A 25,665-nucleotide genomic window follows, 5' to 3' on the forward strand; every position below is an offset into this window, starting at 1 on the left:
CTCACTTACTTTCTCCAGACTTTGTTCTTCCTACCTAGCGCACTTCCTAACCAACTACCGAGATAGGCAGTTTCAGTGAGCATTCTATGGCTCCCTTCCCTGATCTTTTTACTCTCTGTTTCTGGAAGTACGGATCTTTTTTCTGCATGCATGAAACTCCATGTGACTCAGTTTCCCCCTGAGTGCCTTACTGCCTTGTCTCCGTCCCTGTCACTCTCCAAATCCCAGCTTCCCTGACTGAGTGGACTCTCTCTCTCTCTCTCTCAGTCTTTGTGATCCCCTGACAATGGGAGGTAAAAATAGCCCAGGGGCTGAGCTAGAGGAGATAAAAGGGAATTTGCCTTTTGTGTCCTGTGGCCAGGCTGGGGGGTTGCTGTGACGCTTGGAGATTGCTGACATAGTTCTCCTTTGCTGACCTTGACAGCAGCAATAAAAAGGGTAGCAGAGCTCCCTGCCCTCACTGTGGTGCCAAGGTGGGTGATCAGAGCTGGGGTGGGTGATCAGGGCTGGGGTGGGTGATCAGGGCTGGGGTGGGTGATCAGAGCTGTGGGGTGATCAGGGCTAGGGTGGGTGATCAGGGCTGGGGTGGGTGATCAGAGCTGGGGTGGGTGATCAGGGCTGTGGGGTGATCAGGGCTGGGGTGGGTGATCAGGGCTGGGGTGGCTGCTCAGGGCTGTGGGTTGATCAGGGGTAGGTTTGGAGCTGGAGAGAAGGCCGGAGGGAGCCCATTGGTGGACCCAGGTCCTCAGGACCTGTAGCAGAGGATGCTCTTATGTTTGGAGCTGTGCATTTGCAGGCACACTGGGGAGACCCACTATCAAACTTTGTGGATTAGAGGGTCATACCCCAGTGCGGAACTCAGTCCCTGAGTTTTCTGCCGTTACCCTCTCCCAGTGCCTGCCGCCTAGGACTACCTTGTATCACCGCCCAGGTTTCCAGGCCTCCTCCTCCACCTCTCACCACCATGATGGATGTGAGTGAACTCGGAGAATCAGCCTGCTATCTCCGCCAGGGCTACCAGGAACTGATGAAGGTGCACACTGTCCCATGGGATGGTAAGTGAGAGCAGAGAGGGCCACAGTCATGGAGAAGCCCAAGAGACTAGGAGTGAAGAGGGCTGCCATTCTGCTTGATGGTACAGGGGCACTGTGGCCTGACGCCTGGGACCTTCCCTCAGTTTCTGGGTGCCAGAGGCTATACATTGTGAACATGACTCTGTAAAATGGGGTAATATCACTTTGCCCGTGACATCTCTATGAAGACTCAGGCTGGTCCGGGGCTTCTGAGAAGAGATGGATGTGTGCAGGTGGCCTCTATGTTCACAAAACCTGTGCTGAACTTATTTTTAGTGTTTTCCATGGAGCCGAAGCCGCTGTTTATTAGGGACAGGAATAAAGACTACTATTTATGACTTGATTGGCTCATAGTACAATAATAACATAGGAAGTGTGTCTAGGGCTTTACTGTGTGCCCGGCCCAGAGCTGATGACTTTCTGTGTGTCATCTCAATCGTCTGGGCAGGCGATAACCAAAGTAGAGCCAGACCTAGCAGCAGGCAACATCTGGAGCCCCATATTCAAAAGGCACAGCGCTGAGGTGGGCGTGGCAGAGGTAGGCCTGTCTTGGTGAATTGGAGGCCAGCCAGAGCTACACAGTGAGAACTTGCCTCAAAAGAAAGGAGAGGCTTCTCACGCCTAATTTGACATTCTATTGTCTGTCATCTAAATTGTTTTCTGTTGTTTAAAATCTTAGCACGTGGAGTCAAGATTTCCTCAGGGCATTAAAATTTTTTAAGTACATTAAGAAACAAAGAAACCAGGGAGCCTGGTTTGGAGCCTTGTTTATATGAATAGTTCTAAGGCATGTGGTTAGCACCTAGGAGGGCAGAGAACAGAACTTGCTGTCTGCGCAAGTCCACATTTTTAACATCATAAAAATCTGGGCTCTCAGAAGCTCTGGGGTGAGCTGACCAGCCAGGAAAGAACCCAGGACACAGGAGATCCCCACGTCTTCAGTGAAATGGGGAAGGTACGAGCCTCCTGAGAGTTAGGAGCCTGCTACTGGAGGACTCCTCCACCTGGGGACTTCAGGAGGCAGGCCCAGAGAGAAGGAAGTCTTCCCCGGTGACAGGGAGCTGAACGCAGGTGTTCAGTGTAGACCGTTATCCCAATTAGCTCATTTGAGATCTGTAGGGACCCTCCCAGCTGCGTCCTGGGTTTGGCAGAGTCCTCACTGTAGGGGTTGTAGGAGAGTAACCCCTATTTCCTGGCGGAAGAACTCCCGGTGGGGAATTGCGGGGTGGGGGGGCACTGCTTTGTGTCCACAGTGTAGGAACCTCACTGGACTCTTGGAGCCCCTCCCAAAGTCCTATCTTTCTGCACCCAGGCAAGAAATGGGTCTGGGTGCCCGATGAACAGGACGCCTATGTTGAGGCCGAGATCAAGACTGAGGCTACTGGAGGCAAAGTCACCGTGGAGACCAAAGACCAGAAGGTTGAGCTCCCTCTCCCTTGAGATTAACCCACTTGATCCGGGCTGCATCACCTGGCCGGCTGGTTCCGCAGAGTGAATGAGTGGGGCGGGGCGTGGGAGGGCGTGGGTAGAAGAGAGGGGAAAGGTCAGCTGACCCATCTCTCAGCCCTCACTACGAATCACACATCTCGGAAGGTGCTGACGGTACGCGAAACGGAGGTGCAACCCATGAACCCACCCCGCTTCGACTTGCTGGAGGACATGGCCATGATGACGCATCTCAACGAGGCTGCGGTGCTGCACAACCTGCGCCAGCGATATGCTCGTTGGATGATCTATGTGAGCTCTGGGCAGCTGCGGGCGGGACCACTAATGGGATGGGACTACAGGTGCGGCAGGGCTCAGAAGGAATGGAGTCTGGTGAGCTGGGCTAGAGCTACAGGGCCAGAGAGAGGAACAACCCTACGTAAAAGAGAGGACAGCCTAGAGCAAAGGCTTGGTGACGTCTAGGGTCTCGTCAGAGTCAAGGCTGTGGGTGGGGCCTGAGATATGGCTGCCGACTTAATACCATTGAAGGTTCAGCAAAGGACCGCGGTCAGTCCCTACTTGGGACTCGAACTGGAACGGGAGGAAGGGCTGGGCATGGCGTATCATGAGGCTTCTTGAATATTGCAGGGTTCATGGTGGGCCTGGGAATGGGAACTTGGACGTCTCTCTTCCTTCCCCCTAAAACTCCATCTGTGTACTCTCTCCTCAGACATACTCGGGCCTCTTCTGTGTCACCATTAACCCGTACAAATGGCTCCCAGTCTACACAGCTGCTGTGGTGGCTGCCTACAAGGGCAAGCGGCGCTCTGAGGCCCCGCCTCATATATACGCAGTGGCGGATAATGCCTACAATGACATGCTCCGCAGTAAGAGCCACCTCCCTCTCCAGCCCTCAGCTCCAGGGCGGCCTCTGGTTAGGACTCCCCTCCACTGCCCTGTTATCTGCCTCTTCAGGCTGGAAGTCCTACTTGGTCTTTCCCACTGGAACTTTGAGTGGGGACAACTGTCTCCGTGTCATAGAACTCAGGAAGTCCACTTCTGGTTAGTCCCTCACCTTGGCTGACTCATGTACTATGTCCTCTCTCCTCTTTGCTGTAGACCGAGAGAACCAGTCCATGCTGATCACGTGAGTGGGGTTCTGGGCATGGAGTGGCAAGTGCTAGCCATTAGGTGGTGGAGGAGGAGAAGGAGGGGGAGGTGGTGGTGGTGGTGGTGGTGGTGGTGGTGATGGTGGTGATGGTGGTGGTGGTGGTGGTGATAGCGGTGGTGGTGGTGATGGTGGTGGTGGTGGTGGTGATGGTGGTGATGGTGGTGGTGGTGATGGTGGTGGTGATAGTGGTGGTGGTGGTGATGGTGGTGGTGGTGATGGTGGTGGTGGTGATGGTGGTGGTGGTGATGGTGGTGGTGATGGTGGTGATGGTGGTGGTGGTGGTGATGGTGGTGGTGATGGTGGTGGTGGTGGTGGTGGTGATGGTGGTGGTGGTGATAGCGGTGGTGATGATGGTGGTGATGGTGGTGGTGGTGGTGGTGGTGGTGGTGGTGGTGGTGGTGATGGTGGTGGTGGTGGTGATGATAGTGGTGGTGGTGATGGTGGTGATGGTGGTGGTGGTGATGATGGTGGTGATGGTGGTGGTGATGGTGGTGGTGGTGGTGGTGATGGTGGTGGTGGTGGTGGTGGTGGTGGTGGTGGTGGTGGTGGTGGTGGTGGTGAATCAAAGCTATGACTCAGGGTTGGATTCAAAGTTCTTAAGGCAGGGCCTTTACCTCCTGGAGCCAATATCCTTTTCTCTCTATTTATGGGGGGGGGAGGGTAAAAAGCAGATATTCACACATGGGAGTGGCCCTAAGCTCCTCGCTGTCACTCCCCCCGAGTTGGAATCTCCCACTTGGATTCTCCAGAGGTTCTATACAGCTCCTTCCCCTGTTCTTCTCAATGTCTTGTCAGCTCTCCCTCAGCCCTCATCCTCCCTTTGCCGTCATGGGAAAGAGATTCATTCCTGATGTATCAGCTTCATATCCCGTCAGGCCAATTATGCAAACAGACACACACACATGGGCACACACATAAAACCTTTAGCCTGGCTGTTACAGTCACTCTCAAATTGGACAGAGCTGGATTCAGGCACTCACACTTCCATGTCTTGCTGTGTGCCTTTATGCCCCTGAATCTCACCAATAAGAACAGAACACTCTAGGCTGCCACACAGACCTACCAGCACCAGTGTGTTTAAATGTGACCCCTGAACAGAGCACAGGCAGCCCCAGAACTTCTGAGGTCCCTTTCCTTAGTCATAAGTTATCACAGTTCACGCTATGGGGTCTTCTGATGGAGGTGGGGTACGTGGTTTGGCACCAGGAGGTGAGTTAGTGCTCAGGAGGCAAAGGGCATGGTCTGGACCTGGGGGTTTGCTTCCAGGGCTCCTGAGCTGGGAACAGTGGTGAGGAAGGAGAGTTGAGGTTTGAGAGCTGGGGACTTAGACCAACAGGCATTGGTGACTCTTGTTTGTATTGTCCAAGCGGAGAGTCGGGGGCCGGTAAGACGGTTAACACCAAGCGGGTCATTCAGTACTTTGCCATCGTCGCTGCCCTGGGAGACGGGCCGGGCAAGAAGGCAGTAAGACTTGCCCACTTGGGCACCAATCCCCACTGCTTCTCGCTGGTTTTGTTTTCTTTCTTTTTTCTTTTTCTTTCTTTTTCAAATTGCAACCTCCCAGAGTCCCCAGCCCTGCCTGAGCCTCCTACTTTGGTGAGAGACTCTGGCTTGAGCAAGGCTTGACCAGAAAACTTGTGGCCACCTCCATCACAATGTTTGGCCTGAGCCAGGCCTGCTGCAACTTTACCCTCCATCACACAGATGGGAGCCTCACACATCCCAGACGTTTCGTTTGTGTGTGTGTGTGGCTTGACCATTATGACCTTCATGATTTTGAAGTGTTTACCATGTAAGCTGCTTCTACCTCCAAGTGGCTGTCTTCTTGGGCTGTATGCATTGAAGACACTGTTCCCTGCTGCTAAGGAGAAGAGCAGGCTCATCCACAGACATTAACCTCCCAGAGCTGGGGGCTCTGGGAACTCTTGACAATAGCATGACCTGTGGTTTTAGTTAAGATGTTTTGAAACTTCTTAAACAGTGGAGGCATGGGGTTTTTGTTGTTTTTAAGTAAACTATCCTATCTCTGGCCCACAGGCCAGGTGTTGAGAGCTCTGTGCCTTCCGCTGACCCCCACACGACTACACTGAAGTGAGCGGTCTTTTCTTCCTGGACCCCAGGTTTCCTCTGCACAACCCACACTCCTGGTCCTGTTGAGCCTTGCTCTAGTCTGGGGCAATTTTCTTCTTCTTCTTTTTTTTTTCTTGCTGTGTTTTCTTCTTCTTCTTCTTCTTCTTTTTTTTTTGATTTTGTTTTTTGTTGCCTCCCCCAGCAGCCCACTTTCCCCCTTTCCTCATTTGATTGTCTTGGTTTTTGGACTTTGTTTTGGTTTTTGGTTGCAACCCATGTTGTTTTGTTTTTGTGGTTGGCTTTTTGAAATTCTTTCTTCTTCCCTTTCTTTCCCACCATGTTTTCCAAACCCTGAAAGGCCTTAGAGGATACTGTAGAAAAGTGGGGTGTGATTCCATTACAGGAAAAAACGACAGAGGTTAAAGTTGACAGGAGCACAGCTGGAAGGACGGGGCAGGGGAACCCTTGATCCTGGAGTCAGGCAGAGGGGTGGCTCAGAGAGGTGGCAGAAGCTACCCATGGATTTGGTAACTTAAAACCTTGAGGTCCGATTTGGCTAAACTGGCCAGAAAGAGTCCCGAAGAAAAGCAGAGAGTATGAGCTGGACAGGGGCTGGGCCGGGTTCCTTACTCCCTCTACCCGAAATATGTCTAGGCTTTGTTAAGTGATGGGCCCCCTGGAGATCAATAAATAAATGAGCAACCACGAAGTCCCTAGTGACGTGTCTGCTATCCCTAGAATCTGTTTCTCTCTTCTTGGGCTCTTGGCATTAGTATGGGGGTGGGGATAATGAAGCTGTGGGGGAGGAGGGAGTATGGACTCAGCTCTGTGTCCCTCTGGCTAGGACATAGAAGGACAGACACCACAGGAGGCAGGATGCTTGAGGAGACCCCCTCCCCCAGCACATAGACTTGCTGTGTGGCCTTGCTGTGACAAAGCTAATCATTTGCAGCTGGCAGGGCCACGTCGAATCTTAGTCTATACACAACGCTGAAGACACAGACAACCCAGTACAGAAAATATGTAGAAGGGCTTCTGGGAGGTTAGGGTAGGAAGGCTCAGAGTAGGAAGAAGTCTCTGCTATCTCAGAGATCAGGAAGGTCCTCTCAGAGGGTGAGGGCTTTGGCAGGCCTCTGAGGGGGAGAATACTCAAGTCAGGTGTCTTGTGTGGATGTGGATAACGAAGAGATTCCTGAGAATCAAGAGACAGGTTTGACCTCAGTACACATGAGACCCTAGTGCCGCCCCTGTCTCAAGCCCTATGACCATGCATGCTTCCCTGTCTAGCATCTCCTCTCAGTTAATCACCCCAGGAAAGCTAGGGGAGGGCAGAATGTTACGTTTGGCATTACTAAATATGTGGGCGACTAACAACCCTGCCCCACTAATCATTGTCCTGATGCCCTACCCCTTCCGGAGAGACCCCACATCCTCTGACATTTTCCTTCTCCCTCCAGCAATTTCTGGCAACAAAGACTGGGGTAAGTACAGGGCCAGCTGTGGGACAGACAACATTTTTGGGGTCCTGGGGATGCCCATCTCTCCTTACAACCCGAGATCCCATGGGCTGCCCTGGCCCCTCATTCCTGCTGCCACCAGGGGACCCTCGAGGATCAAATCATCGAGGCTAACCCTGCCATGGAGGCTTTTGGCAATGCCAAGACTCTGAGGAACGACAACTCCTCCCGCTTTGTGAGTTGGCTGGGGGTGGAGAAGGGTCAGTGTCCAGGAGGGCCGTGGTGGTGGGAACCAACAGGGCTGAGGGTGGCATGGTCCTTCTGCTGCAGGGCAAGTTCATCCGCATCCACTTTGGTCCCACCGGGAAGCTGGCCTCTGCAGACATTGACAGCTGTGAGTCCAGGAACGGGCAAGGCAGGTGTGGGAGGAGGGACAGAGACTGAACTGATCACATCTGTTGGCTTCTGTCTGCTCTGGTATTTCTGTCCATCCTCAACCAGTTCCCACTGCGTCCTCCCCACCCATCTCTGTGGCCTGCTGGTCTCTACTCTCCTGCTCTGTCTGCCAGTCAGTCTATGGTCTGAAGTCAGTCGTGTCCTGTCCCTGCCTCAAAACCTTCTCTAGGAGCTGGGGAGAGGACTCATGGGTGAAGTACTTGCTGTGCGAGTACAAGGACCAGAGTTCAAATCCCCAGCTCCCATGTAAATGCTGAGTGGGTATGGTAGCCCACTTGAGATTGCAGCCCTTGGGAGGCAGAGACAGGAAGTCTTAGAGCAAACTGGGTAGTAAGAGCTGCATGACTGAGCTCTGGGTTCAACTGAGAGACTTCTGCCTCAGTATGTAAGGTTGGAAGTGATGGGAGAAGACACCAGAAACTCCCACAGAGGCAGACACAAGTTCCACACACTGACACAATCCTGGGGAGACGCTCTCCCAGTGTGTGCTGGTCTGAGCACAGACACAGGCACCTCCACACATAGCCTGCCCCTCGTGGCTGCTGCCTTCCATCCCTCCCTCTACCACACAGGCTCTGGGGAGGTAAGGAGATAGCAGGCCAACATTCCTTTTCTGCAGATCTTCTGGAAAAGTCACGAGTGATCTTCCAGCTGCCTGGTGAGCGTGGTTACCATGTCTACTACCAGATCCTCTCGGGGAAGAAGCCAGAGCTTCAGGGTGAGGGTCAGGATGGGGAATAAAACTCAAAGATGGCTCCCATCAGGCCAGGCCCTGGGATGGCCTATCACCCTCTATGCAGAGGTGTGGGCTACCTCCACTTTCCCGGAGGCTCACAGCCTGTCTGTGCCCCTCCCTAGTTCTTCCTGCTGCTTTTTATTACCATGGAACCCTCTTTGTAAAGCTTTCATTGGTGGTCGTTGTTATTGAAGGGTTGTGGTGGTGGTAGGGTGGGGGATATGGGTGTTCCTGTGGTAGGGGACAGGCCTCTTAACGCCATCGTCCTACCAAAATTGCCGCTGCTCCTGCCATCCTGAGACTAGAACCCCCACCCAGCACCAAGGGAATCCAGTGCCAAAATATAGACACTTTCACTTTCGCAAGCCCTTTGAAGGCAAAATCTGGTCCTTCTTTTGTCCCAGTATCAAGTCAGGATCTGGGCTTGAGGGATGGGTGTGAACAGCGGTCAAAGGATGAGATTTATGGACTAAGGTCCATCTCCGGACGACCAGACATGCACATGCACTTCAGAGCTGAAAAGGGGCTGAACTTGGTGGTACACAACTTTAACCCCAGTATTCAGGAAGCAGAGGTAGATGGATCTCTGTGAGTTTGACGCCAGCCTCATCTACATTGTAAGTTCTAAACAGGTATATGTAGAGAGACCTTGTCTCAACAAAACAAAGTAAATGTGTAAATAAATAAAACAAGAACCTGAAGGAGCTGAGTATAACTCATAGTAGAGAGTCCAGGAGGCAGAGTCCTGGGTTCCATCCTCGGTCTCACCCAGCCATCCACCCTGCTACACACACACATGCACGCACGCACACACACACACGCACACACGTGCATGCACGCACGCACACATGCATGCACGCACACGCACGCATGCACACACACACGCACACATGCACGCACACACGCGCACGCACGCGCACACACACATGCACACACGCACACACACACCTGTGGAAAAGAAATTAGTCAGGAAGCCATGCCTGTAATTCCTGTCCTCAGAAGCTGAAATTGGAGGATTTTGAGTTTGTGACCAGCTTAGGCTACATAAAATCTGTCTCAAAAAACTAAAAATAAGTAGTAAAATAAATCAAAAGTCACACAGAAGCCCTAGGAGGAAATCTAGACTTGGGGATAGAGTCTTCCCACCCCAGGCTTCAAGATGGAATGGAGAGAGAAGGCAGCCTGTGAACTCTGCCTCTCTGCCTGACTCACTCTTTGGGGTGTCTTGTCCCCAGACATGCTGCTTCTGTCTATGAACCCCTACGACTATCACTTCTGCAGCCAGGGGGTCACCACTGTGGATAACATGGATGACGGGGAGGAACTTATCGCCACTGATGTATGTATGGGGGGCTGAGGGGTGGGAAGTGGTGCCAAGCTGGGTTCCCGTGTGTGTGTGCGCGCGCACGCGCGCGTGTGTGAACACATGCACTGTGTAGAGACTAGGAAATATGATATGACTGGAGCAGCAGCGCTTGGCTAGACCCTCAAGGACCTGAACTTTTCTGAACCCGCCCCCACCTCAGCACGCGATGGATATCCTGGGCTTCAGTGTGGATGAGAAGTGTACCTGCTATAAGATCGTGGGCGCCCTCCTGCACTTTGGAAACATGAAGTTCAAACAGAAGCAGAGAGAGGAGCAGGCTGAGGCAGACGGCACTGAGAGTAAGGGCCTCTAATCCCACTGACCTGGTCTTTTCCCTGGACGCCTTGTTCTGTACATGGTCATCAATCCTGGTCCATGAACTTTGACCTCAGTGTTCTCTGTTCCTGTCTGAACTCTAGACCCTCCTGAGGGTGACAGTGTGCCAGCCCCATTCCTCTCAATGAACCCCATGCTGTGACAACAGACCCCTCCCTCTGTCCCCAAGTGCCCACATCGTTCACCTTCCTCTTCCTCATGTTCCCTGACATGTTCCCTGCCAGGTGCTGACAAGGCTGCCTACCTAATGGGGGTCAGCAGTGGAGACCTCCTCAAAGGTCTTCTGCACCCCCGGGTTCGTGTGGGAAATGAGTACGTGACCAAGGGCCAGAGTGTAGAGCAGGTGAGATGCCTGCGGACTGAGGCTCACCCAGCGACAGCTGAGGCAGGGTCCCAATTCTGCCTTCCTGCATCCACAGGTGGTATTTGCTGTGGGGGCCCTGGCCAAGGCCACCTATGACCGACTGTTCCGGTGGTTGGTGTCCCGGATCAATCAGACTCTGGACACAAAGTTGCCCCGACAGTTCTTCATCGGAGTCCTGGACATCGCTGGCTTTGAGATCTTTGAGGTGGGAGCAGCTGTCAACACAGGCATTGCTCTGAGGCAGAGACCGATGGGCGGGTGTGAGGGAGCCACACCCCTGCTTCCCCATGGCCTCCCACCCCACCCCGCCCCATCCACAAGGAGCCTGCTGACGGTGGCACTCTCCTTGGTAGTTCAACAGCTTCGAACAGCTGTGCATCAACTTCACCAACGAGAAGCTGCAGCAGTTCTTCAACCAGCACATGTTTGTGCTGGAGCAGGAGGAGTACAAGAAGGAAGGCATCGAGTGGACGTTCATCGACTTCGGCATGGACCTGCAGCCTTGCATCGACCTCATCGAGAAGGTCGGGCCAGAAGGGCTCAGTGTGCGCGCCCGCGTGCCTGTGTGCGTGTCAGCTGTGTATCAACGTGTGGTTGCAACTGAGGCGTGTGCAGGAGTTTGAATGTGATCGCGTGGCTGTGCTCATAGGTGTGAGGGCATTTGAGTATAGGTGACTAGGGTCATAAGGAACCTAAGGACGGGATGCAACCATCGTGGGCGGCTCTGCCACTCACCAGGCCCGGTGCAGAACTGACCTAAGCGAAGACTCCAGGTTTACTGGATTGGAACACATTGTAAATGCTTCCCCACTGCACAAAGAATGAAAAAATGAATTGGCAACATTGGAAATAAAGCACAGGGGGCGGGTGTTTCTCTTTGAGCCTGGCACAACCTGTGCTGTAACCTTGAGCTAGTTCACTCCAGAGGCTTTGCCCAGGGCATGTGAGTCCCCCCCCCCTTTATTTTATCATTACATGCATTGATTTGCTTCATGTATTTTTGTTGGTCAGCTCGTGCGATGGTGTGCATGCATGTGTGTGTGGGGGGGGGGTCAGAGGACAACTCAGGAGTCATTTTTCTCCTTCCACCACACGGGTCCCTGGGAGCAAACTCAGGCTATCAAGCTTGGTGACATGGGTCTCATGTGCCAAGCTGGCAAGATGGTTCAGTGGTCCAGCTTGGCACATATGTTCTTTATGGACACAGTCCCAGTTTGTAGTACGGTTTTCTTCTGAACATGAATTTTCAATGCCGTGAAGAAGCCAGAATAGGCCACACAACAGGCGATTCTGAGATAGTCTCTGGCTGTGGGCTTTACGAGGTTGGTTTGTGTGTGTGTGTTTTGGGGGATCAGTATTGAAGTGAAATCATTTTTCCATTCGGTTAAGAAATGAAGGTTCAGTGCTGGAGAGAGGGCTCAGTGGTTACGAGCTCTTGCTGTTCTTGTGGGGGACCTGGTCACTTCCCAACAGCGACATAAAGTCACTCATGGCTGCATATAACTCCACTCTGAAGGGATCCAAGTCCCTCAGGCCTCCTCGGGCACATAGACTCATGCAAGCACACACATGTACACACAGATAAACACATGCTTATTTTTAAAAGCATGGGTTTAGTAAAACACAGGATCCCTAATTCCACTGAGTGTGGGGACCAAGATGCAGAGTTAGTTGACCTTAAAAACCCCAAACCTAGTGAAGGGAGCCATGGAGCCCAGAGATGCCAGGCTGGTCTGCACACATAGGCAAAGAGGGGGACTGAAAGTCAAGCCACAAACTTTTCTCTGCTAGAAGGTGGATTCCTGGGTATGGGACTCGGCCCTGCAGATGGCTGGGTTAACGATCTGAAACAACTCCCAGGTGGGGCTAGTCTGGAGCATGAGAGTCTAAGGCCAGCCAGCATGGTCTGGCCCTTCAATCTTGCTCCCTGTCCCCAGCCTCTGGGCATTCTGTCTATCCTGGAGGAGGAATGCATGTTCCCCAAGGCTTCGGATGCCAGCTTCAGGGCCAAGCTCTATGACAATCACTCCGGAAAGTCACCTAACTTCCAGCAGCCTCGCCCGGACAAGAAACGCAAGTACCAAGCTCACTTTGAGGTGGTCCACTACGCAGGCGTGGTAGGTACCCACTGGAAGTCGACACTCAACCGCTGTCCTCCCTCCCTTCTTGGGGCCACCACCTTTGATCAATATTTCTCTCTCTGTAGGTACCTTATAGCATCGTGGGCTGGCTGGAGAAAAACAAGGACCCCCTCAATGAAACGGTGGTCCCCATCTTCCAAAAGTCACAGAACAGGCTCTTGGCCACCCTCTATGAAAACTATGCAGGCTCTTGCTCCAGTGAGTACTCAGTGACAATCTGGTCCTCCCGTGGATCCACAGAGCGACATTCCCCGGCATGATCAGTTCTCCTGTCTCTACTAGCTGAACCCCCCAAGTCTGGGGTGAAAGAGAAGCGTAAGAAGGCAGCATCGTTTCAGACAGTGTCTCAGCTTCACAAGGTGAGGTCCAGACGGGGCCCCAGCAGCCCTGACCCTCTGCGGCTTGCAACGGCCTCTGTGCTTCCTGCCGAGTCCCTGTGTCTTGGGTGGGCAGCTGTTAAGACTTGCAGTGATGTTTAGCTCCTCTCTACGTGAACATCACAGCAAGTCTGTGCTGCTGCCTGCCCCCATGCTGCCTGGGCAGGGCTGGGAGGGGAGGGGAAGCTATGGGAGTGAGCCCCGGGAAGGGGGGTGCAAGGACTTTGGTGGCGGATGGAGTGTCATAAGGAGCAAGAGAAAAATAACAGGTGCAGGTGCATTTGGGCCCCTCTGCTCAGTCCCCACCTGATCCCTATCCACTGCAGCATCTAATTCTGGTTCTCTGCCCCTCCCATGCCTTCTCCCTGCTCTCCCCGCTCCCAGGAGAACCTCAACAAGCTCATGACCAACCTGCGGGCCACACAGCCTCACTTCGTCCGTTGCATCGTCCCTAACGAGAACAAGACTCCAGGTGGTGTCCCTGGGCTGGTTGGGATGGGGGAACCAGAAATGCCCTCACCTTGCAGAATCTGCTCAGTCTCAAAGTAAAGCCTTGGTAGGGGCCTGAGGGCATGTCCTTAGACTTCTAATCTCCTCCTTTCACCCCCACCATAATCCAGGGGTCATGGATTCCTTCTTGGTGCTACACCAGCTACGCTGCAATGGGGTCCTGGAGGGGATCCGGATCTGTCGCCAAGGATTTCCCAACAGGCTGCTGTATGCAGACTTCAGACAGCGGTGGGTGCTGGCTACTTCAGGGCTGCCAACGGCCTCTTTCTCCTGATCTTAGATTAAGTGGGGCCTGAGGGGGTGGGAGGGACAAATTGGAGCCCAAGGGACAAGAGGAGCCTCCATCCTAGGAGGGGTTAAGGAGAGACATGAATAAACTTGTGGTATATGTGGGAGGTGGAGGCTGGGGGCTTTGCCAATCACTTGGATGCAGAATAAGAGAGGCTAAGCCTACAGTGACTCCCAGGTTTCAGGCCAGAGCCACTGGATAGATCTACTGAGCCTTACGACAAGATGTTTAGATTGGGTGCCTAAGGGGTTTGGGCATGTCCAGTCAGAAACACCTTCAGCAGATTTCCTAGAAGAGAAGGCAAGGACGGGGTTGGATTTATTCTGGAGCTCAAGTGAAGATGTAGATTTGGGGATTGAATATGTATTTGTGTGGACTGGACTCTGGGGAATGCCTGACAGGTCGTCAGAGCCCTGTGGGGGCCATCAGTTCCCTTCCCACTGACCTTGGTAGGTTCTGTTTAAGTTATAAGAGCACAGTCTCAGTTGCTGCCCCTTCCACAAGTAACAGGGGTCGGTTCCCTTCATAGATTAGATGTCTGTACAAATCCCGAACACAGTCTGTAAGTTTGATTTTCAAATCCTTGTCAGTCTTGGAGATGGCTCCTTATCTACAAAGACTCCAGAGGCACGAGTTTGTATCATCGCCTGTTTGTTATCCTAAAGCAGGGTATTTCTGTTTAGCCCAGGCTAGCCTCAACCTCTCAATACTCCTGGGCATGGTGTCTGACACCTATAATTCCAGCAATAGGAGGGTGGAGCAGGAGGATCACCAAGGATTTGAGGCCAGCCTGGGCTACATAGTGAGTTTCAGGGCAGCCTAGGCTACAGAATAAGACATTTCAAACACAAAAATCAAAACAAACTCTCAGGACTTTGTGGATGACCCACTCTTGCCTTGAAGCACGAGGACCTGAGACTGGGTCCCAGAACCCACACAGAAATGCTGGGCCGGGTGTCACACTCATCCCAGTGCTGAGGAGGCAGGAGTTCCGAGACTCCAGGCCACCGAGGATGCTCTAACTGAGGAGTTAGGCGGTTAAGAGAGCCTGTCTCAGAGGAGGTAGGACTGCATTCTCGAGGCTAGACTTGAGGCTGTTGTCTGGCCACATGCTTGAGTGTATATCCCTGTGCATACAAACCTAAAACTAACCCTGGGCAGGAGAGCTGCTCCGTGGTTAAGAGCTCTTGCTGCCCTTGCAGGGAACCTGGGCTCAGTTTCTAGCACCCACGTGGTGACTTAAAACCATACAACCAGCTGTGAGTGGCAGCTCCAGGGGCTCTGGCACCTCTTCTGGTCCCCATGAGTACATACACGTAGGCAAAGTCCTCATACACAGACAATTAAGTAACTACTCTCAATCCTCTGTCTTAGCCTCCTGAATGCCGAGAGTACAGGCATGTGTCATAGCGCCCAGTACCTTACTGTTGGTTGTTTTTATTGTCTTAAAACATGGAGCAGCCCATGACCCACACGTTTTATTTAGTGAGTTCCCTAGTGAATGGGCCTGGCCTGTCTCTGGGAATCTCCCTTCACAGCATGGCCACTGCCCATCTGTACACATGTGTGTATGTGTCCAGGTAAGTGGACATGCTAGGAATCCTTGCTCCTTTTCAATAAAATTCTCTCTTAAAATTTTCTTAAATTTGTGATATGGTATAGTATGTCATTTCTATGTTTTGTTTTTGCCTTTAAGAATTATAAAAGCCATACACGCCCTTTATAAAAACCACATCCATATAAACTTACTTAAATGCATTTACACCATCAAGCCCGCTTTCGAGACAGGGTCAGGCCAGGTAACAGGCTGGCCTCAAGGATCTCCCCACCTCTGCTTCCCAAGTGCTGGGGTTTCAGATGTATGCCACACCCCGGTACTGAGGTTTGCATAGAGCATGCCATAACCCCCAGTACAGCAACACTTTCTCCCTGCCATCTTGTGTAGCGTATGAACCTTTGGAACCCTAGCACCTTTGAGATTCAGGCAATTCTTCCCATTCACTGTCAATGGCCTGCACCCTGTGTCCATGGCAGCTTCTCCCTGATCTCCTAGGTACCGCATCCTGAACCCCAGTGCCTTCCCGGATGACACTTTTGTGGACAGCAGGAAGGCCACAGAGAAGCTGCTGGGCTCCCTGGACATCGACCACACTCAGTATCAGTTTGGTCATACCAAGGTTAGGGTGCACTGGAGTTAGGGTTGAACCTGGGTGCATTCGCTCACACTGGACAGGGGTCTCACTTGGCTGCACCCTGCCCTCAGGTGTTTTTCAAGGCTGGGCTTCTAGGCATCTTGGAAGAGCTCCGGGACCAGCGACTGGCTAAGGTGTTGACCCTGCTGCAGGCTCGCAGCCGAGGCCACCTCATGCGCCTGGAGTACCAGCGCATGCTAGGAGGAAGGTAGCCAAGGGATGAGGGATGGGCAGGAAGGATGGGAAGGCCTGGGGTATAAGTGTGACTGCTGTCCCAAGGCTCACAGGGCTACAAGGCTCTTCTACCCTGCCATACTACCTAGGTTGTTCCTCATGGCTGATTGGGGTGAGTTCCCCAACCTATTTTTACACCTTAAAATCGGGGTGAAAGTCAGAGAGATGGCTTGGTAGGTAAAGGCACCTGCTGCCATACCTGATAACAAGTTCAGTCCCTAGGACCCACATGGAGAAAAGAGAACTGACTTCCACATGTGTGCTGTGGTCCATGTGTAACACACACACACACACACACACACACACACACCATTTTTAAAAGTTGGGGAAGGAGCAGTCTCTGCCCTTCTGCGTGTCTAGGGTGTGGTCTGGAGGGTACCAGCGCTCAGTGCCTCCCAGACTCTGAACTGTGTATCTTCTTTATCGCTTGCTTGGCTAAAGTAGAGGCTGTCCTCTCAGGAGGTGGCACTCAGCTGAGAGTCAGGCAGCCTGACCACGGGGCCTGGCAGCTTCGCTGTCTTCAGACACCTGCAGGGGCCACCTGGACATTTGGAGGCCATAGGGCTGCTGGGAAGACCAGAGAGAGAGAGAGGACAAGGCACCTTGAAGGGGCAGAGCTGACTGGCTCACAGGAGGTGTCCCTCCCTAGGGATGCCCTGTTTACCATCCAGTGGAACATCCGGGCCTTCAATGCCGTCAAGAACTGGTCCTGGATGAAGCTCTTCTTCAAGATGAAGCCGCTGCTGCGCTCGGCACAGGCAGAGGAGGAGCTGGCGGCATTGCGGGCCGAGCTGCGGGGGCTGCGAGGAGCACTGGCTGCTGCTGAGGCTAAGCGTCAGGAACTGGAGGAGACTCACGTCAGCGTCACTCAGGAGAAGAACGACCTGGCCCTACAGCTGCAGGCCGTGAGTGAGAGGAGGCCAAGAGAATTCAGGGGCCTCTGACAAAAACCTCTAACCAAAAGTGGCCAGGGTAGCCCTGGGGGCTCTGGGCACCTTGACCTTCCGTGTTGTCTTCCTACTCTGGAAGTACCAGGAGATGAGGCCTGTAGGCTCGATGTCTGCCCACTCTTTCCTGTAAGCCTTACCTGTCCATATGTCCTGAGAGACATAGGCAGGAGAGCCCCAGCTCCACCATCCCCAACCTCCCTTAAATAAACCCTTGCTCCCTTCTCCGGTTCAGGGACACGGGAATCTGAGGCAGGTACCAGGGTCCTACCCAGAGGGCAAGGGTCAAAGTCTGGAAACTCCCCAGCATAGGTTTTGAATGTCCCTTGAATGCCAGCCCCAGGCTGGTGCTGGAGATAGTCCCAGGGAAGACACAGTCATGATGGTTATAAAACTTCCTTTCTAGTATGGGGGGGTTATGCCACAGGCAGTGTGGAAACAGGAAAGAACAGTCTCCTCCTGGGATGGCCTTTGGTGCTGCTCAGGGTAGGTGGGACGGGGCCTGTGCCCACCCACACTGCCCTCAGAGGGCAGCAGCTCTGCACAAGCAAGTGGACAGTGGGGCCTGAGAGCTCAGAGGCCTCCTGGGTTGCCTGCACTGCGGCTAATGCTAATTCTTAACAGTGCCATGTCTGTCCCTATGTCCAAGGCCCTGGAGAGGCCTCTCCAACAGTCTCCAGAGCCCAGCAGAGCGTGGGTGCTTCAATTCTTCACCAACCAAATTGAATTGCCAACATTTGCCCCACTGGAGTTGCCTTCGGAGGATGAATGCCTTTTCTCTCTCAGGGCTGGACCTGGTGTTCCCCAGATGGCCCCTCTTTTACCTGGCTTACCCCACCCCTCAGGAGGGCTGGACCTGGTGTCCCCCAGATGGCCCCTCTTTTACCTGGCTTACCCCACCCCTCAGGAGGACTGGACCTGGTGTCCCCCAGATGGCCCCTCTTTTACCTGGCTTACCCCACCCCTCAGGAGGGCTGGACCTGGTGTCCCCCAGGTGGCCCCTCTTTTACCTGGCTTACCCCACCCCTCAGGAGCAGGACAACCTAGCAGACGCAGAGGAACGCTGCCATTTGCTGATCAAGTCCAAGGTGCAGCTTGAGGCGAAGGTGAAGGAGCTGAATGAGCGCCTGGAAGACGAGGAGGAAGTGAACGCCGATTTGGCCGCCCGCAGGCGCAAGCTGGAGGATGAGTGCACGGAGCTTAAGAAGGACATCGATGACCTGGAGCTGACGCTGGCCAAGGCTGAGAAGGAGAAACAAGCCACTGAGAATAAGGTGTGGAGAGGGCCTGAGCTGGGGGCCGGCCCGGCTCTGCTGGACCCCTGCTGGGTCACGGCCTCCCGAGAGCCTCAGTGTTCACACCTGTCAAGCCAGGGTACCAGCACTAACTCACTAGGGTGGCTCAGGATTGGTGTGAACCGCTAAGTCACTTTGCTAAGCATACACGACCAGGCCTTGCACACAGTAGGTGCTTAGTAAATGCTAGTGATTATCATCTGCCCTGGACCGCAGGCTCTCTGGGGAGGCAGCTCCTCTGAACTACAAAGCCCTCTGTCACAGAGATCTATCTCCTGGTGCCTCTGGTTGCCGGTGTTGTATTGACTCTGGCCTAACAGGAGGGGGAATGTAAGGCTGTTTGGTTCTCACAGGGGCTGAAGAGAAAGCCGGGACTAGGACACGGCTCACTGAATACCAGTTGATAACGTAATGGCTGCCACCCATGGGTCTCTTACTCAGGGCCAGGCACTGTGCTCGGCTGTGAGCCTTTACCCACAAATCCTCCTACATAGCTCGAGGAGATACGAAACCCTGGGTTGAGCAGGAACAGCGGAGGCTCAGTGTATTGGCCTGCCCGCATCCTGCAGCTGGAAGGGGTGGCTGCTCAGACCGGCCTGTGGGGAGGAATGTCCCCACAGTGAGTCGGGCCTTGGCACAGGTGAAGAACCTCACAGAGGAGATGGCTGCGCTGGATGAATCCGTGGTCCGACTGACCAAAGAGAAGAAGGCATTACAGGAGGCTCACCAGCAGGCCCTGGGCGACCTGCAGGCCGAGGAGGACCGCGTGAGCGCACTGGCCAAGGCCAAGATCCGGCTGGAGCAGCAAGTAGAGGATGTGAGTTGCGGGTCTCTTGGGGGCTGTCAGGGGGTGCAGTGCCTGGCCTGCTTGGAGCTGATACCCGCTCTGTCCACAGCTGGAATGCTCCCTGGAGCAAGAGAAGAAGCTACGCATGGACACAGAGCGTGCCAAGCGCAAACTTGAAGGAGACCTGAAGCTGACACAGGAGACGGTGACGGACACCACCCAGGACAAGCACCAGCTGGAAGAGAAGCTGAAGAAGTAGGTGTGGGCTTAGCAGGGGTTCTGGGGCTGATGGGCTCTCCTTCCCTTCTGAATTCTCTCAGCCCGGTTGTTGTTGGGGAGGATACAGGGCTCCTTGGGGCCTCAGAGATGGTCGTGGACAGTGGGAGAACAGTTAGGGCCAGGGCTGGCTCATCCCACCATGTACTCCCAGGAAGGATTCGGAGCTGAGTCAGCTGAACCTGCGGGTGGAAGACGAGCAGCTCCTGGGGGTCCAGCTGCAGAAGAAGATCAAGGAACTACAGGTGTGCACGGTGGCATGGGGGAATGCGCTGGGTAGACCAGGCCTGCGTCAGAGGCTCATGGAGTTGGTACCATCTACCCAGGCGCGGGCAGAAGAGCTGGAGGAGGAGCTGGAGGCTGAGCGAGCAGCCCGGGCCCGGGTGGAAAAGCAGCGAGCAGAGGCAGCCCGAGAGCTGGAGGAGCTCAGCGAGAGGCTCGAGGAAGCTGGTGGGGCCTCGGCTGGGCAGCGCGAGGGCTGCCGCAAGCGTGAGGCTGAGCTGGGCCGGCTGCGGCGGGAGCTGGAGGAGGCGGTTCTGAGACACGAGGCCACCGTGGCCGCCCTGCGCCGTAAGCAAGCAGACGGTGCTGCGGAGCTGAGCGAGCAGGTGGACAGCCTGCAGCGGATCCGGCAGAAACTGGAAAAGGAAAAGAGTGAGCTGCGCATGGAGGTGGACGACCTGGGGGCCAGCGTGGAGACTCTGGCCCGTGGCAAGGTGTGCCTCCAAACCACTTAGACTCCGCAGCCCACCCAGCCATCTGTCCCCTGGCCCCTTAGTGCTAATACTCCACAGCGGCCCTGACTTCCTGACCCCTGGATGCTGACTTAACCCCCAGCTCCCCACCAGTCCTGACCTCTAACCCTGACTGCTCGATTTCATTCCTTGGCTCCAGGGAGTTCTGATACACACTCAAACCCCAGTCCTCCCACCCAAAAGAAGTGTGACCCCCAGCTCGTGACTCCTGAATTCAGATTTACCATCTGCCCTAACACTGTTCTTGTCCTGAACCCCAGCACCCCCCCCAGCACCCAACTTGGACCCCCCTCCCACCTCCCGCACCTAATCCTAATACCTGTTCCCAGCTGATTCCAGATACCCAAATCCTGACCCACTGACCCTGGGATGGGTTCCGAGGCTCCCAGTTTGTGCCCGCAGTAGGAACTCAGACCCTGAACCTGGAACTCAAACCTCCTTTTGATCCTTGGTCTTATACCTAGTATTCCAGCTCCCAATCCCTGGTCCCCGTCTCAGCCCCTTGGATCCTGCCCTTGGATGTACAGATTTGTCTTGCCCTCTGATTCTGTGTTCCAGGCAAGCGCAGAAAAGCTGTGCCGGACCTATGAGGATCAGCTAAGTGAGGCCAAGATCAAAGTGGAGGAGCTGCAGCGACAGCTGGCTGATGCCAGCACCCAGCGCGGGCGGTTACAGACCGAGAATGGTGAGGCCTGGGTTTAGCTGGGCAATGCCAGGTAGGGTTTAGGTGGTGCCCCTCAACTGACTGACTGGCCTGCTGGCCCCTTCCAACTCCAGGGGAGCTGGGCCGTCTGCTCGAGGAGAAGGAGTCTATGATCAGCCAGCTGAGCCGCGGGAAGACCTCAGCAGCTCAGAGTCTGGAGGAACTTCGGCGGCAGCTGGAAGAGGAGAGCAAGGTAGGCTGGCGCTGGCAACTGCGAGGAAGACAGGTGGGCTCTGGGGCCGCTAGCTTGAGTTGATGCTGAGGCCATGGGTGTCCCTGCAGGCCAAGGGAGCACTGGCCCATGCGGTACAGGCTCTGCGGCACGACTGTGACCTCCTCCGGGAGCAGCATGAGGAAGAGTCGGAGGCTCAAGCCGAGCTGCAGCGGCTGCTGTCCAAAGCCAACGCTGAGGTGGCCCAGTGGAGAAGCAAGTATGAGGCAGATGCCATCCAGAGGACAGAGGAGCTGGAGGAGGCCAAGTGAGTAGTTGGCATCTATCTAGACCATGACCCAGAGATTCAGGCCTGTGCCTGTTCGCCCTGTATGCGGTGGTGGGGATTCTGGGGCCCTTTCCCCAGGCTCCCTAGTCCACCCTGCCTGGTGTGTGGTCCAGGAAGAAGTTAGCCCTGCGGCTGCAGGAGGCAGAAGAAGGGGTAGAGGCTGCAAATGCTAAATGCTCGTCCCTGGAGAAGGCCAAGCTGCGGCTGCAGACAGAGTCAGAGGATGTGACCTTGGAGCTGGAGCGGGCCACCTCAGCCGCTGTGGCACTCGATAAGAAGCAGCGGCATTTGGAGCGGGCACTGGAGGAGCGGAGGCGGCAGGAGGAGGAGATGCAGCGGGAACTTGAAGCTGCACAGAGGGAGGCTCGAGGTCTGGGCACGGAGCTCTTTCGACTGCGGCATAGCCACGAGGAGGCGCTCGAGGCCCTGGAAACGCTCAAGCGGGAGAACAAGAACCTGCAGGGTAGGACCTGAGGCCCAGAGCACTTTAGGGCCTCTTTGGAATTGGGGTGAGCCAAGTAACCTGGAGCAGGGCAGATGCGAGGATGAGTCCTCCCTGAGGGTGAGTCCTCCCTCCACGCTCGGTTCACCCTGCAGAGGAGATCAGTGACCTCACAGACCAGGTCAGCCTCAGTGGGAAGAGCATCCAGGAACTGGAGAAAGCCAAGAAGGCACTGGAAGGGGAGAAGAGCGAGCTGCAAGCTGCACTGGAGGAGGCTGAGGTCAGGGCTGGCCACAGGGGTGGGTGGACTCTGATCCATGACTCCCTGGCCTTGTTGGTCTCCAGATACCTGCCCAGTGCCCTCTCCCAACACTGCCCTATCCCCATCCCTAGGGGGCGCTGGAGCTGGAAGAGACAAAGACCCTGCGGATCCAGCTGGAGTTGTCCCAGGTCAAGGCAGAAGTGGACAGGAAGCTGGCGGAGAAGGACGAGGAGTGCACTAACCTGAGGTCTCTGGAAAGCAGTTTTGCTGTGTCTATGGTGGCACACTGGCAGGAACAGCTGCCCCTGCCACAGGATTAGGGTGTTCCCATTCCAGATGTGGTCCTCCACAAGTCTAAAGGGTGCTCGGGCCCCGAGTTCAGCCCATGTCCCCCTGGCCTCTAGTGAATGAACTCACTGTCTTTGGCAAGTCACAAGGGGCTTTAAAACAGAGAGAAGCAGTTCACTTCTTCCCCAAATGGGTTCCCATCTCCATGGGTTCTTGGGCATGATGCCACAGGTAGTGCCCGGCCAACGCCATTCCTGTAGGCTAAGCCTGCCCTTCATGGCATTCACTCACAGGCGCAACCAGCAGCGAGCAGTGGAGTCCCTGCAGGCCTCCCTGGATGCAGAGACTAGGGCCCGCAACGAAGCACTGCGGCTCAAGAAGAAGATGGAGGGGGACCTCAATGACCTGGAGCTGCAGCTGGGCCATGCCACCCGTCAGGCCATGGAGGCACAGGCAGCCACTAGGCTACTGCAGGCCCAGCTCAAGGAGGAACAAGCCGGGCGAGATGAGGAGCAGCGGCTAGCCGCTGAGCTCCGTGAGCAAGGTCAGGCCCTCGAGCGCAGGGCTGCACTCCTGGCTGCCGAGCTGGAAGAGCTGCGGACGGCCCTGGAACAGGGTGAGCGCAGCCGGAGGCTGGCTGAACAGGAGCTGCTCGAGGCCACCGAGCGCCTCAACCTGCTGCATTCACAGGTGGGGATGGGTCAAAGGTGTCCTCAAGGACTGGGCTGGGGGCAGAGCCCTGCTGGTCAGCTGAGGCTCTGCTCTCCTCAGAACACAGGCCTCCTGAACCAGAAAAAGAAGCTGGAGGTGGACTTGGCCCAGCTGAGTGGGGAAGTGGAAGAGGCGGTGCAGGAGAGGCGGGAAGCTGAGGAGAAGGCCAAGAAGGCCATAACTGATGTGAGGCTGGGCTAGGGCTGGGATGAGCGAGTGCAGAGCCCAGAGGGCTGCCTTCATCCCCTCCCCACCGTGCTGCTTCCTCCCCCACAGGCGGCCATGATGGCTGAGGAGCTGAAAAAGGAGCAGGACACAAGCGCACACCTGGAGCGGATGAAGAAGACACTGGAACAGACAGTGCGGGAGCTGCAGGCTCGCCTGGAGGAGGCAGAGCAGGCCGCCCTCCGCGGTGGGAAAAAGCAAGTGCAGAAGCTGGAGGCCAAGGTGTGTGCAGCCTACCAACCCTTCCCGTGGGGTGAGGCCAGGACAGCTCGGCTAGCAGATCACCCTCGACTGCCCCACAGGTGCGGGAGCTGGAGGCAGAGCTTGATGCGGAGCAGAAGAAGCATGCCGAGGCCCTCAAGGGTGTGCGCAAACACGAGCGCAGGGTCAAGGAGCTCGTATACCAGGTGGGTGATGGGGTCCATCCCAGGAGGCGGCGCTGGAGCTAACCCAGTCCGGGCAAACCCTAAGAATCCTTTGCTTGCCCAGACGGAGGAGGACAGGAAGAACCTGGCTCGCATGCAGGACCTGGTGGACAAGCTGCAGAGCAAGGTCAAGAGCTACAAGCGCCAGTTTGAGGAGGCGGTGAGCACACTGGGGCCAGGCATCTGGGTCTGCTCAAGATGCCAGTGGTGAGCTGCTTTCAACTGCAGTCCTTGCAGCCAGGCAGGCATCAGTAGCAGGCTGCACTAAGGTGGGGGGGGGGCAGCCATGCCCGCTCAACTCAGGGACGTCTATGGCTGGAGCACGGATCACTGACAGCTTTAGAAGGGACTGGGGTGAACTGCTTGCTTTCTCTGTTCGGGCATGGGGATGGCCTGATGGGCGAGTGACACACAGGCACTTCTAAAAGGACAGTCTCCACTTTGGTTCCCAGTAAAAGGAAGGCTGGTGACAGAAAGAGTGGAGGGAGGACCAGAAGCCAGCTTCTTTCTAGTCTGGGAGCATGGTAACCATTTGTTACCGATGGGAACCAAGGCCCTACCTCTGCCTCTAGGAGCAGCAGGCCAGCACCAACCTGGCTAAGTATCGCAAGGCCCAGCATGAGCTGGATGATGCTGAGGAGCGAGCAGACATGGCAGAGACCCAGGCTAACAAGCTGCGGGCAAGGACCAGGGATGCCCTCGGCCCCAAGGTGAGAAGGCCTCTGTGTTGGGTGGTACTGAAGGTGGGCAGACATAGATAGCTCATCTCTTTTTCATCTCTCAGCATAAGGAGTGACGTCCCAGGCTCTGAAGAGGGATACCCACTGTGGTCCTGCTGTCTCTTCCCATCTTTGGCCAGCCCACCCTCCCTGGAACCCTGAATAAATGCCGTGTCTGCATAACAACCATTGTCCTTATTTCTCGGGGTCAGGGGAGCTGGGAAGAGAATCTCATGGACAAAGTCACGTCCACATCAGTCTTTAAAATAAAGTTCTTTAATAGTCTTCATTTAATGCTTTATTTGCTGTTAATAAACTGGCAACACAGGAGGAGCCAAGGATAAGCTCTCAGCCAGGCTCCTGTGTCTGGGCTCAGGCAGGCACAGGCACTCCATACCCCAAGGGATGGAGAGAAAAGACCCCCCACTTCTGGGGAACCTTCAGGATGAACACAGTGGCCAATGAGCAAAGAACCAGAGGAGCTAAAGGAAGACAAGGGAGGTGAGGGAGGAGGAGAGCTGGGCAGACCTGGGGGAAGGCAGCATTCTCCGATACCCACCCCTGTCCAGGGCTCAGGAGCTTCTGCCTGGGCCCTGAGGCCAGAGAGGCTTGGCTCACAGGGTCTGAACCTTCCTCTCCACATGGGACTGATGGGAGGAGTTCAGACAGAGATAGTTTCCTACGTCCCCTTTCTCTGGCAGGCCAGGGCTCCAGGACTGTGAGGGAAGGGTGGGCATGGTGCCATTGTCCTTACCCTGGGGACAGTGAGGAAATAGGCTCCCCAACGGCCCAGGCCCTCAAACCCAGGAGACAAGAGCTTCTAGGATGTTCCTTCCACTGAGCCTATACCTGAAGACCTGGGGTAGACAGAGCAGTGGGGAGGCAAGAGAGGGACAGGGACGGGCAGAGTGTGTGGCAGGTACACTCATGTTCACCCACACTTGCCCTGGCCCAGCAGCTTCCCGAAGCCTGGTTCGAGGTCACTCCTCAGTGAAGTCTCTGTCTATGTCCATGTAGGGCTCCTCAATGTAGCTGACCAGGGCAGAAGGCGACTGGCGGTCTGGGTTTAACAAGATGGACACCGTCTCCTTCCAGTACGAAAAGCTGATGCAGGAGCTCTGGGTGAAGAGAGA

At 55.0% G+C, this 25,665-nt stretch overlaps 2 protein-coding genes across 3 annotated transcripts in view; one reads left to right on the top strand and one right to left on the bottom strand.

The window, feature by feature from the left end:
• The first annotated feature begins 929 nt into the window (after positions 1-929).
• Positions 930-24,817, top strand: Myh7b (myosin heavy chain 7B). The gene is made up of 41 exons (XM_075962670.1): positions 930-1,055; positions 2,386-2,492; positions 2,667-2,810; positions 3,229-3,385; positions 3,618-3,645; positions 5,037-5,133; positions 7,197-7,220; positions 7,339-7,431; positions 7,527-7,590; positions 8,272-8,370; positions 9,624-9,727; positions 9,915-10,053; positions 10,315-10,433; positions 10,510-10,659; positions 10,808-10,978; positions 12,392-12,571; positions 12,661-12,793; positions 12,878-12,954; positions 13,357-13,444; positions 13,593-13,710; positions 15,825-15,948; positions 16,035-16,171; positions 16,847-17,102; positions 18,176-18,418; positions 19,080-19,256; positions 19,336-19,481; positions 19,657-19,747; positions 19,829-20,218; positions 20,816-20,942; positions 21,035-21,153; positions 21,243-21,439; positions 21,574-21,923; positions 22,058-22,182; positions 22,296-22,411; positions 22,746-23,142; positions 23,224-23,349; positions 23,440-23,610; positions 23,691-23,795; positions 23,878-23,973; positions 24,386-24,523; positions 24,598-24,817. The coding sequence occupies exons 1-41, from the start codon at positions 965-967 to the stop codon at positions 24,607-24,609; spliced, it is 5,826 nt and encodes a 1,941-aa protein (XP_075818785.1). The 5' UTR covers positions 930-964; the 3' UTR covers positions 24,610-24,817.
• Trpc4ap (transient receptor potential cation channel subfamily C member 4 associated protein) overlaps positions 24,793-25,665 on the bottom strand; it is a 74,017-nt gene continuing 73,144 nt past the window's right edge. For both annotated transcript variants that reach the window (XM_075962672.1, XM_075962671.1), the window contains exon 19: positions 24,793-25,650. In XM_075962672.1, coding sequence (XP_075818787.1) covers positions 25,513-25,650 — 138 coding nt within the window. In that variant the 3' untranslated portion in view covers positions 24,793-25,512. The remainder of the gene's footprint in view (positions 25,651-25,665) is intronic.

This window comes from Microtus pennsylvanicus, chromosome 2, assembly GCF_037038515.1.
Source record: "Microtus pennsylvanicus isolate mMicPen1 chromosome 2, mMicPen1.hap1, whole genome shotgun sequence".
Taxonomy (NCBI): domain Eukaryota; kingdom Metazoa; phylum Chordata; class Mammalia; order Rodentia; family Cricetidae; genus Microtus; species Microtus pennsylvanicus.

Coding starts and splice junctions, on each gene's coding strand:
- Myh7b (XM_075962670.1), top strand. CDS start 965: ATGATGGATGTGAGTGAACTCGGAGAATCAGCCTGCTATCTCCGCCAG. Junction 12,794..12,877: donor CTATGCAGGCTCTTGCTCCA/GTGAGTACTCAG, acceptor TGTCTCTACTAG/CTGAACCCCCCAAGTCTGGG. Junction 13,445..13,592: donor TAACGAGAACAAGACTCCAG/GTGGTGTCCCTG, acceptor ACCATAATCCAG/GGGTCATGGATTCCTTCTTG.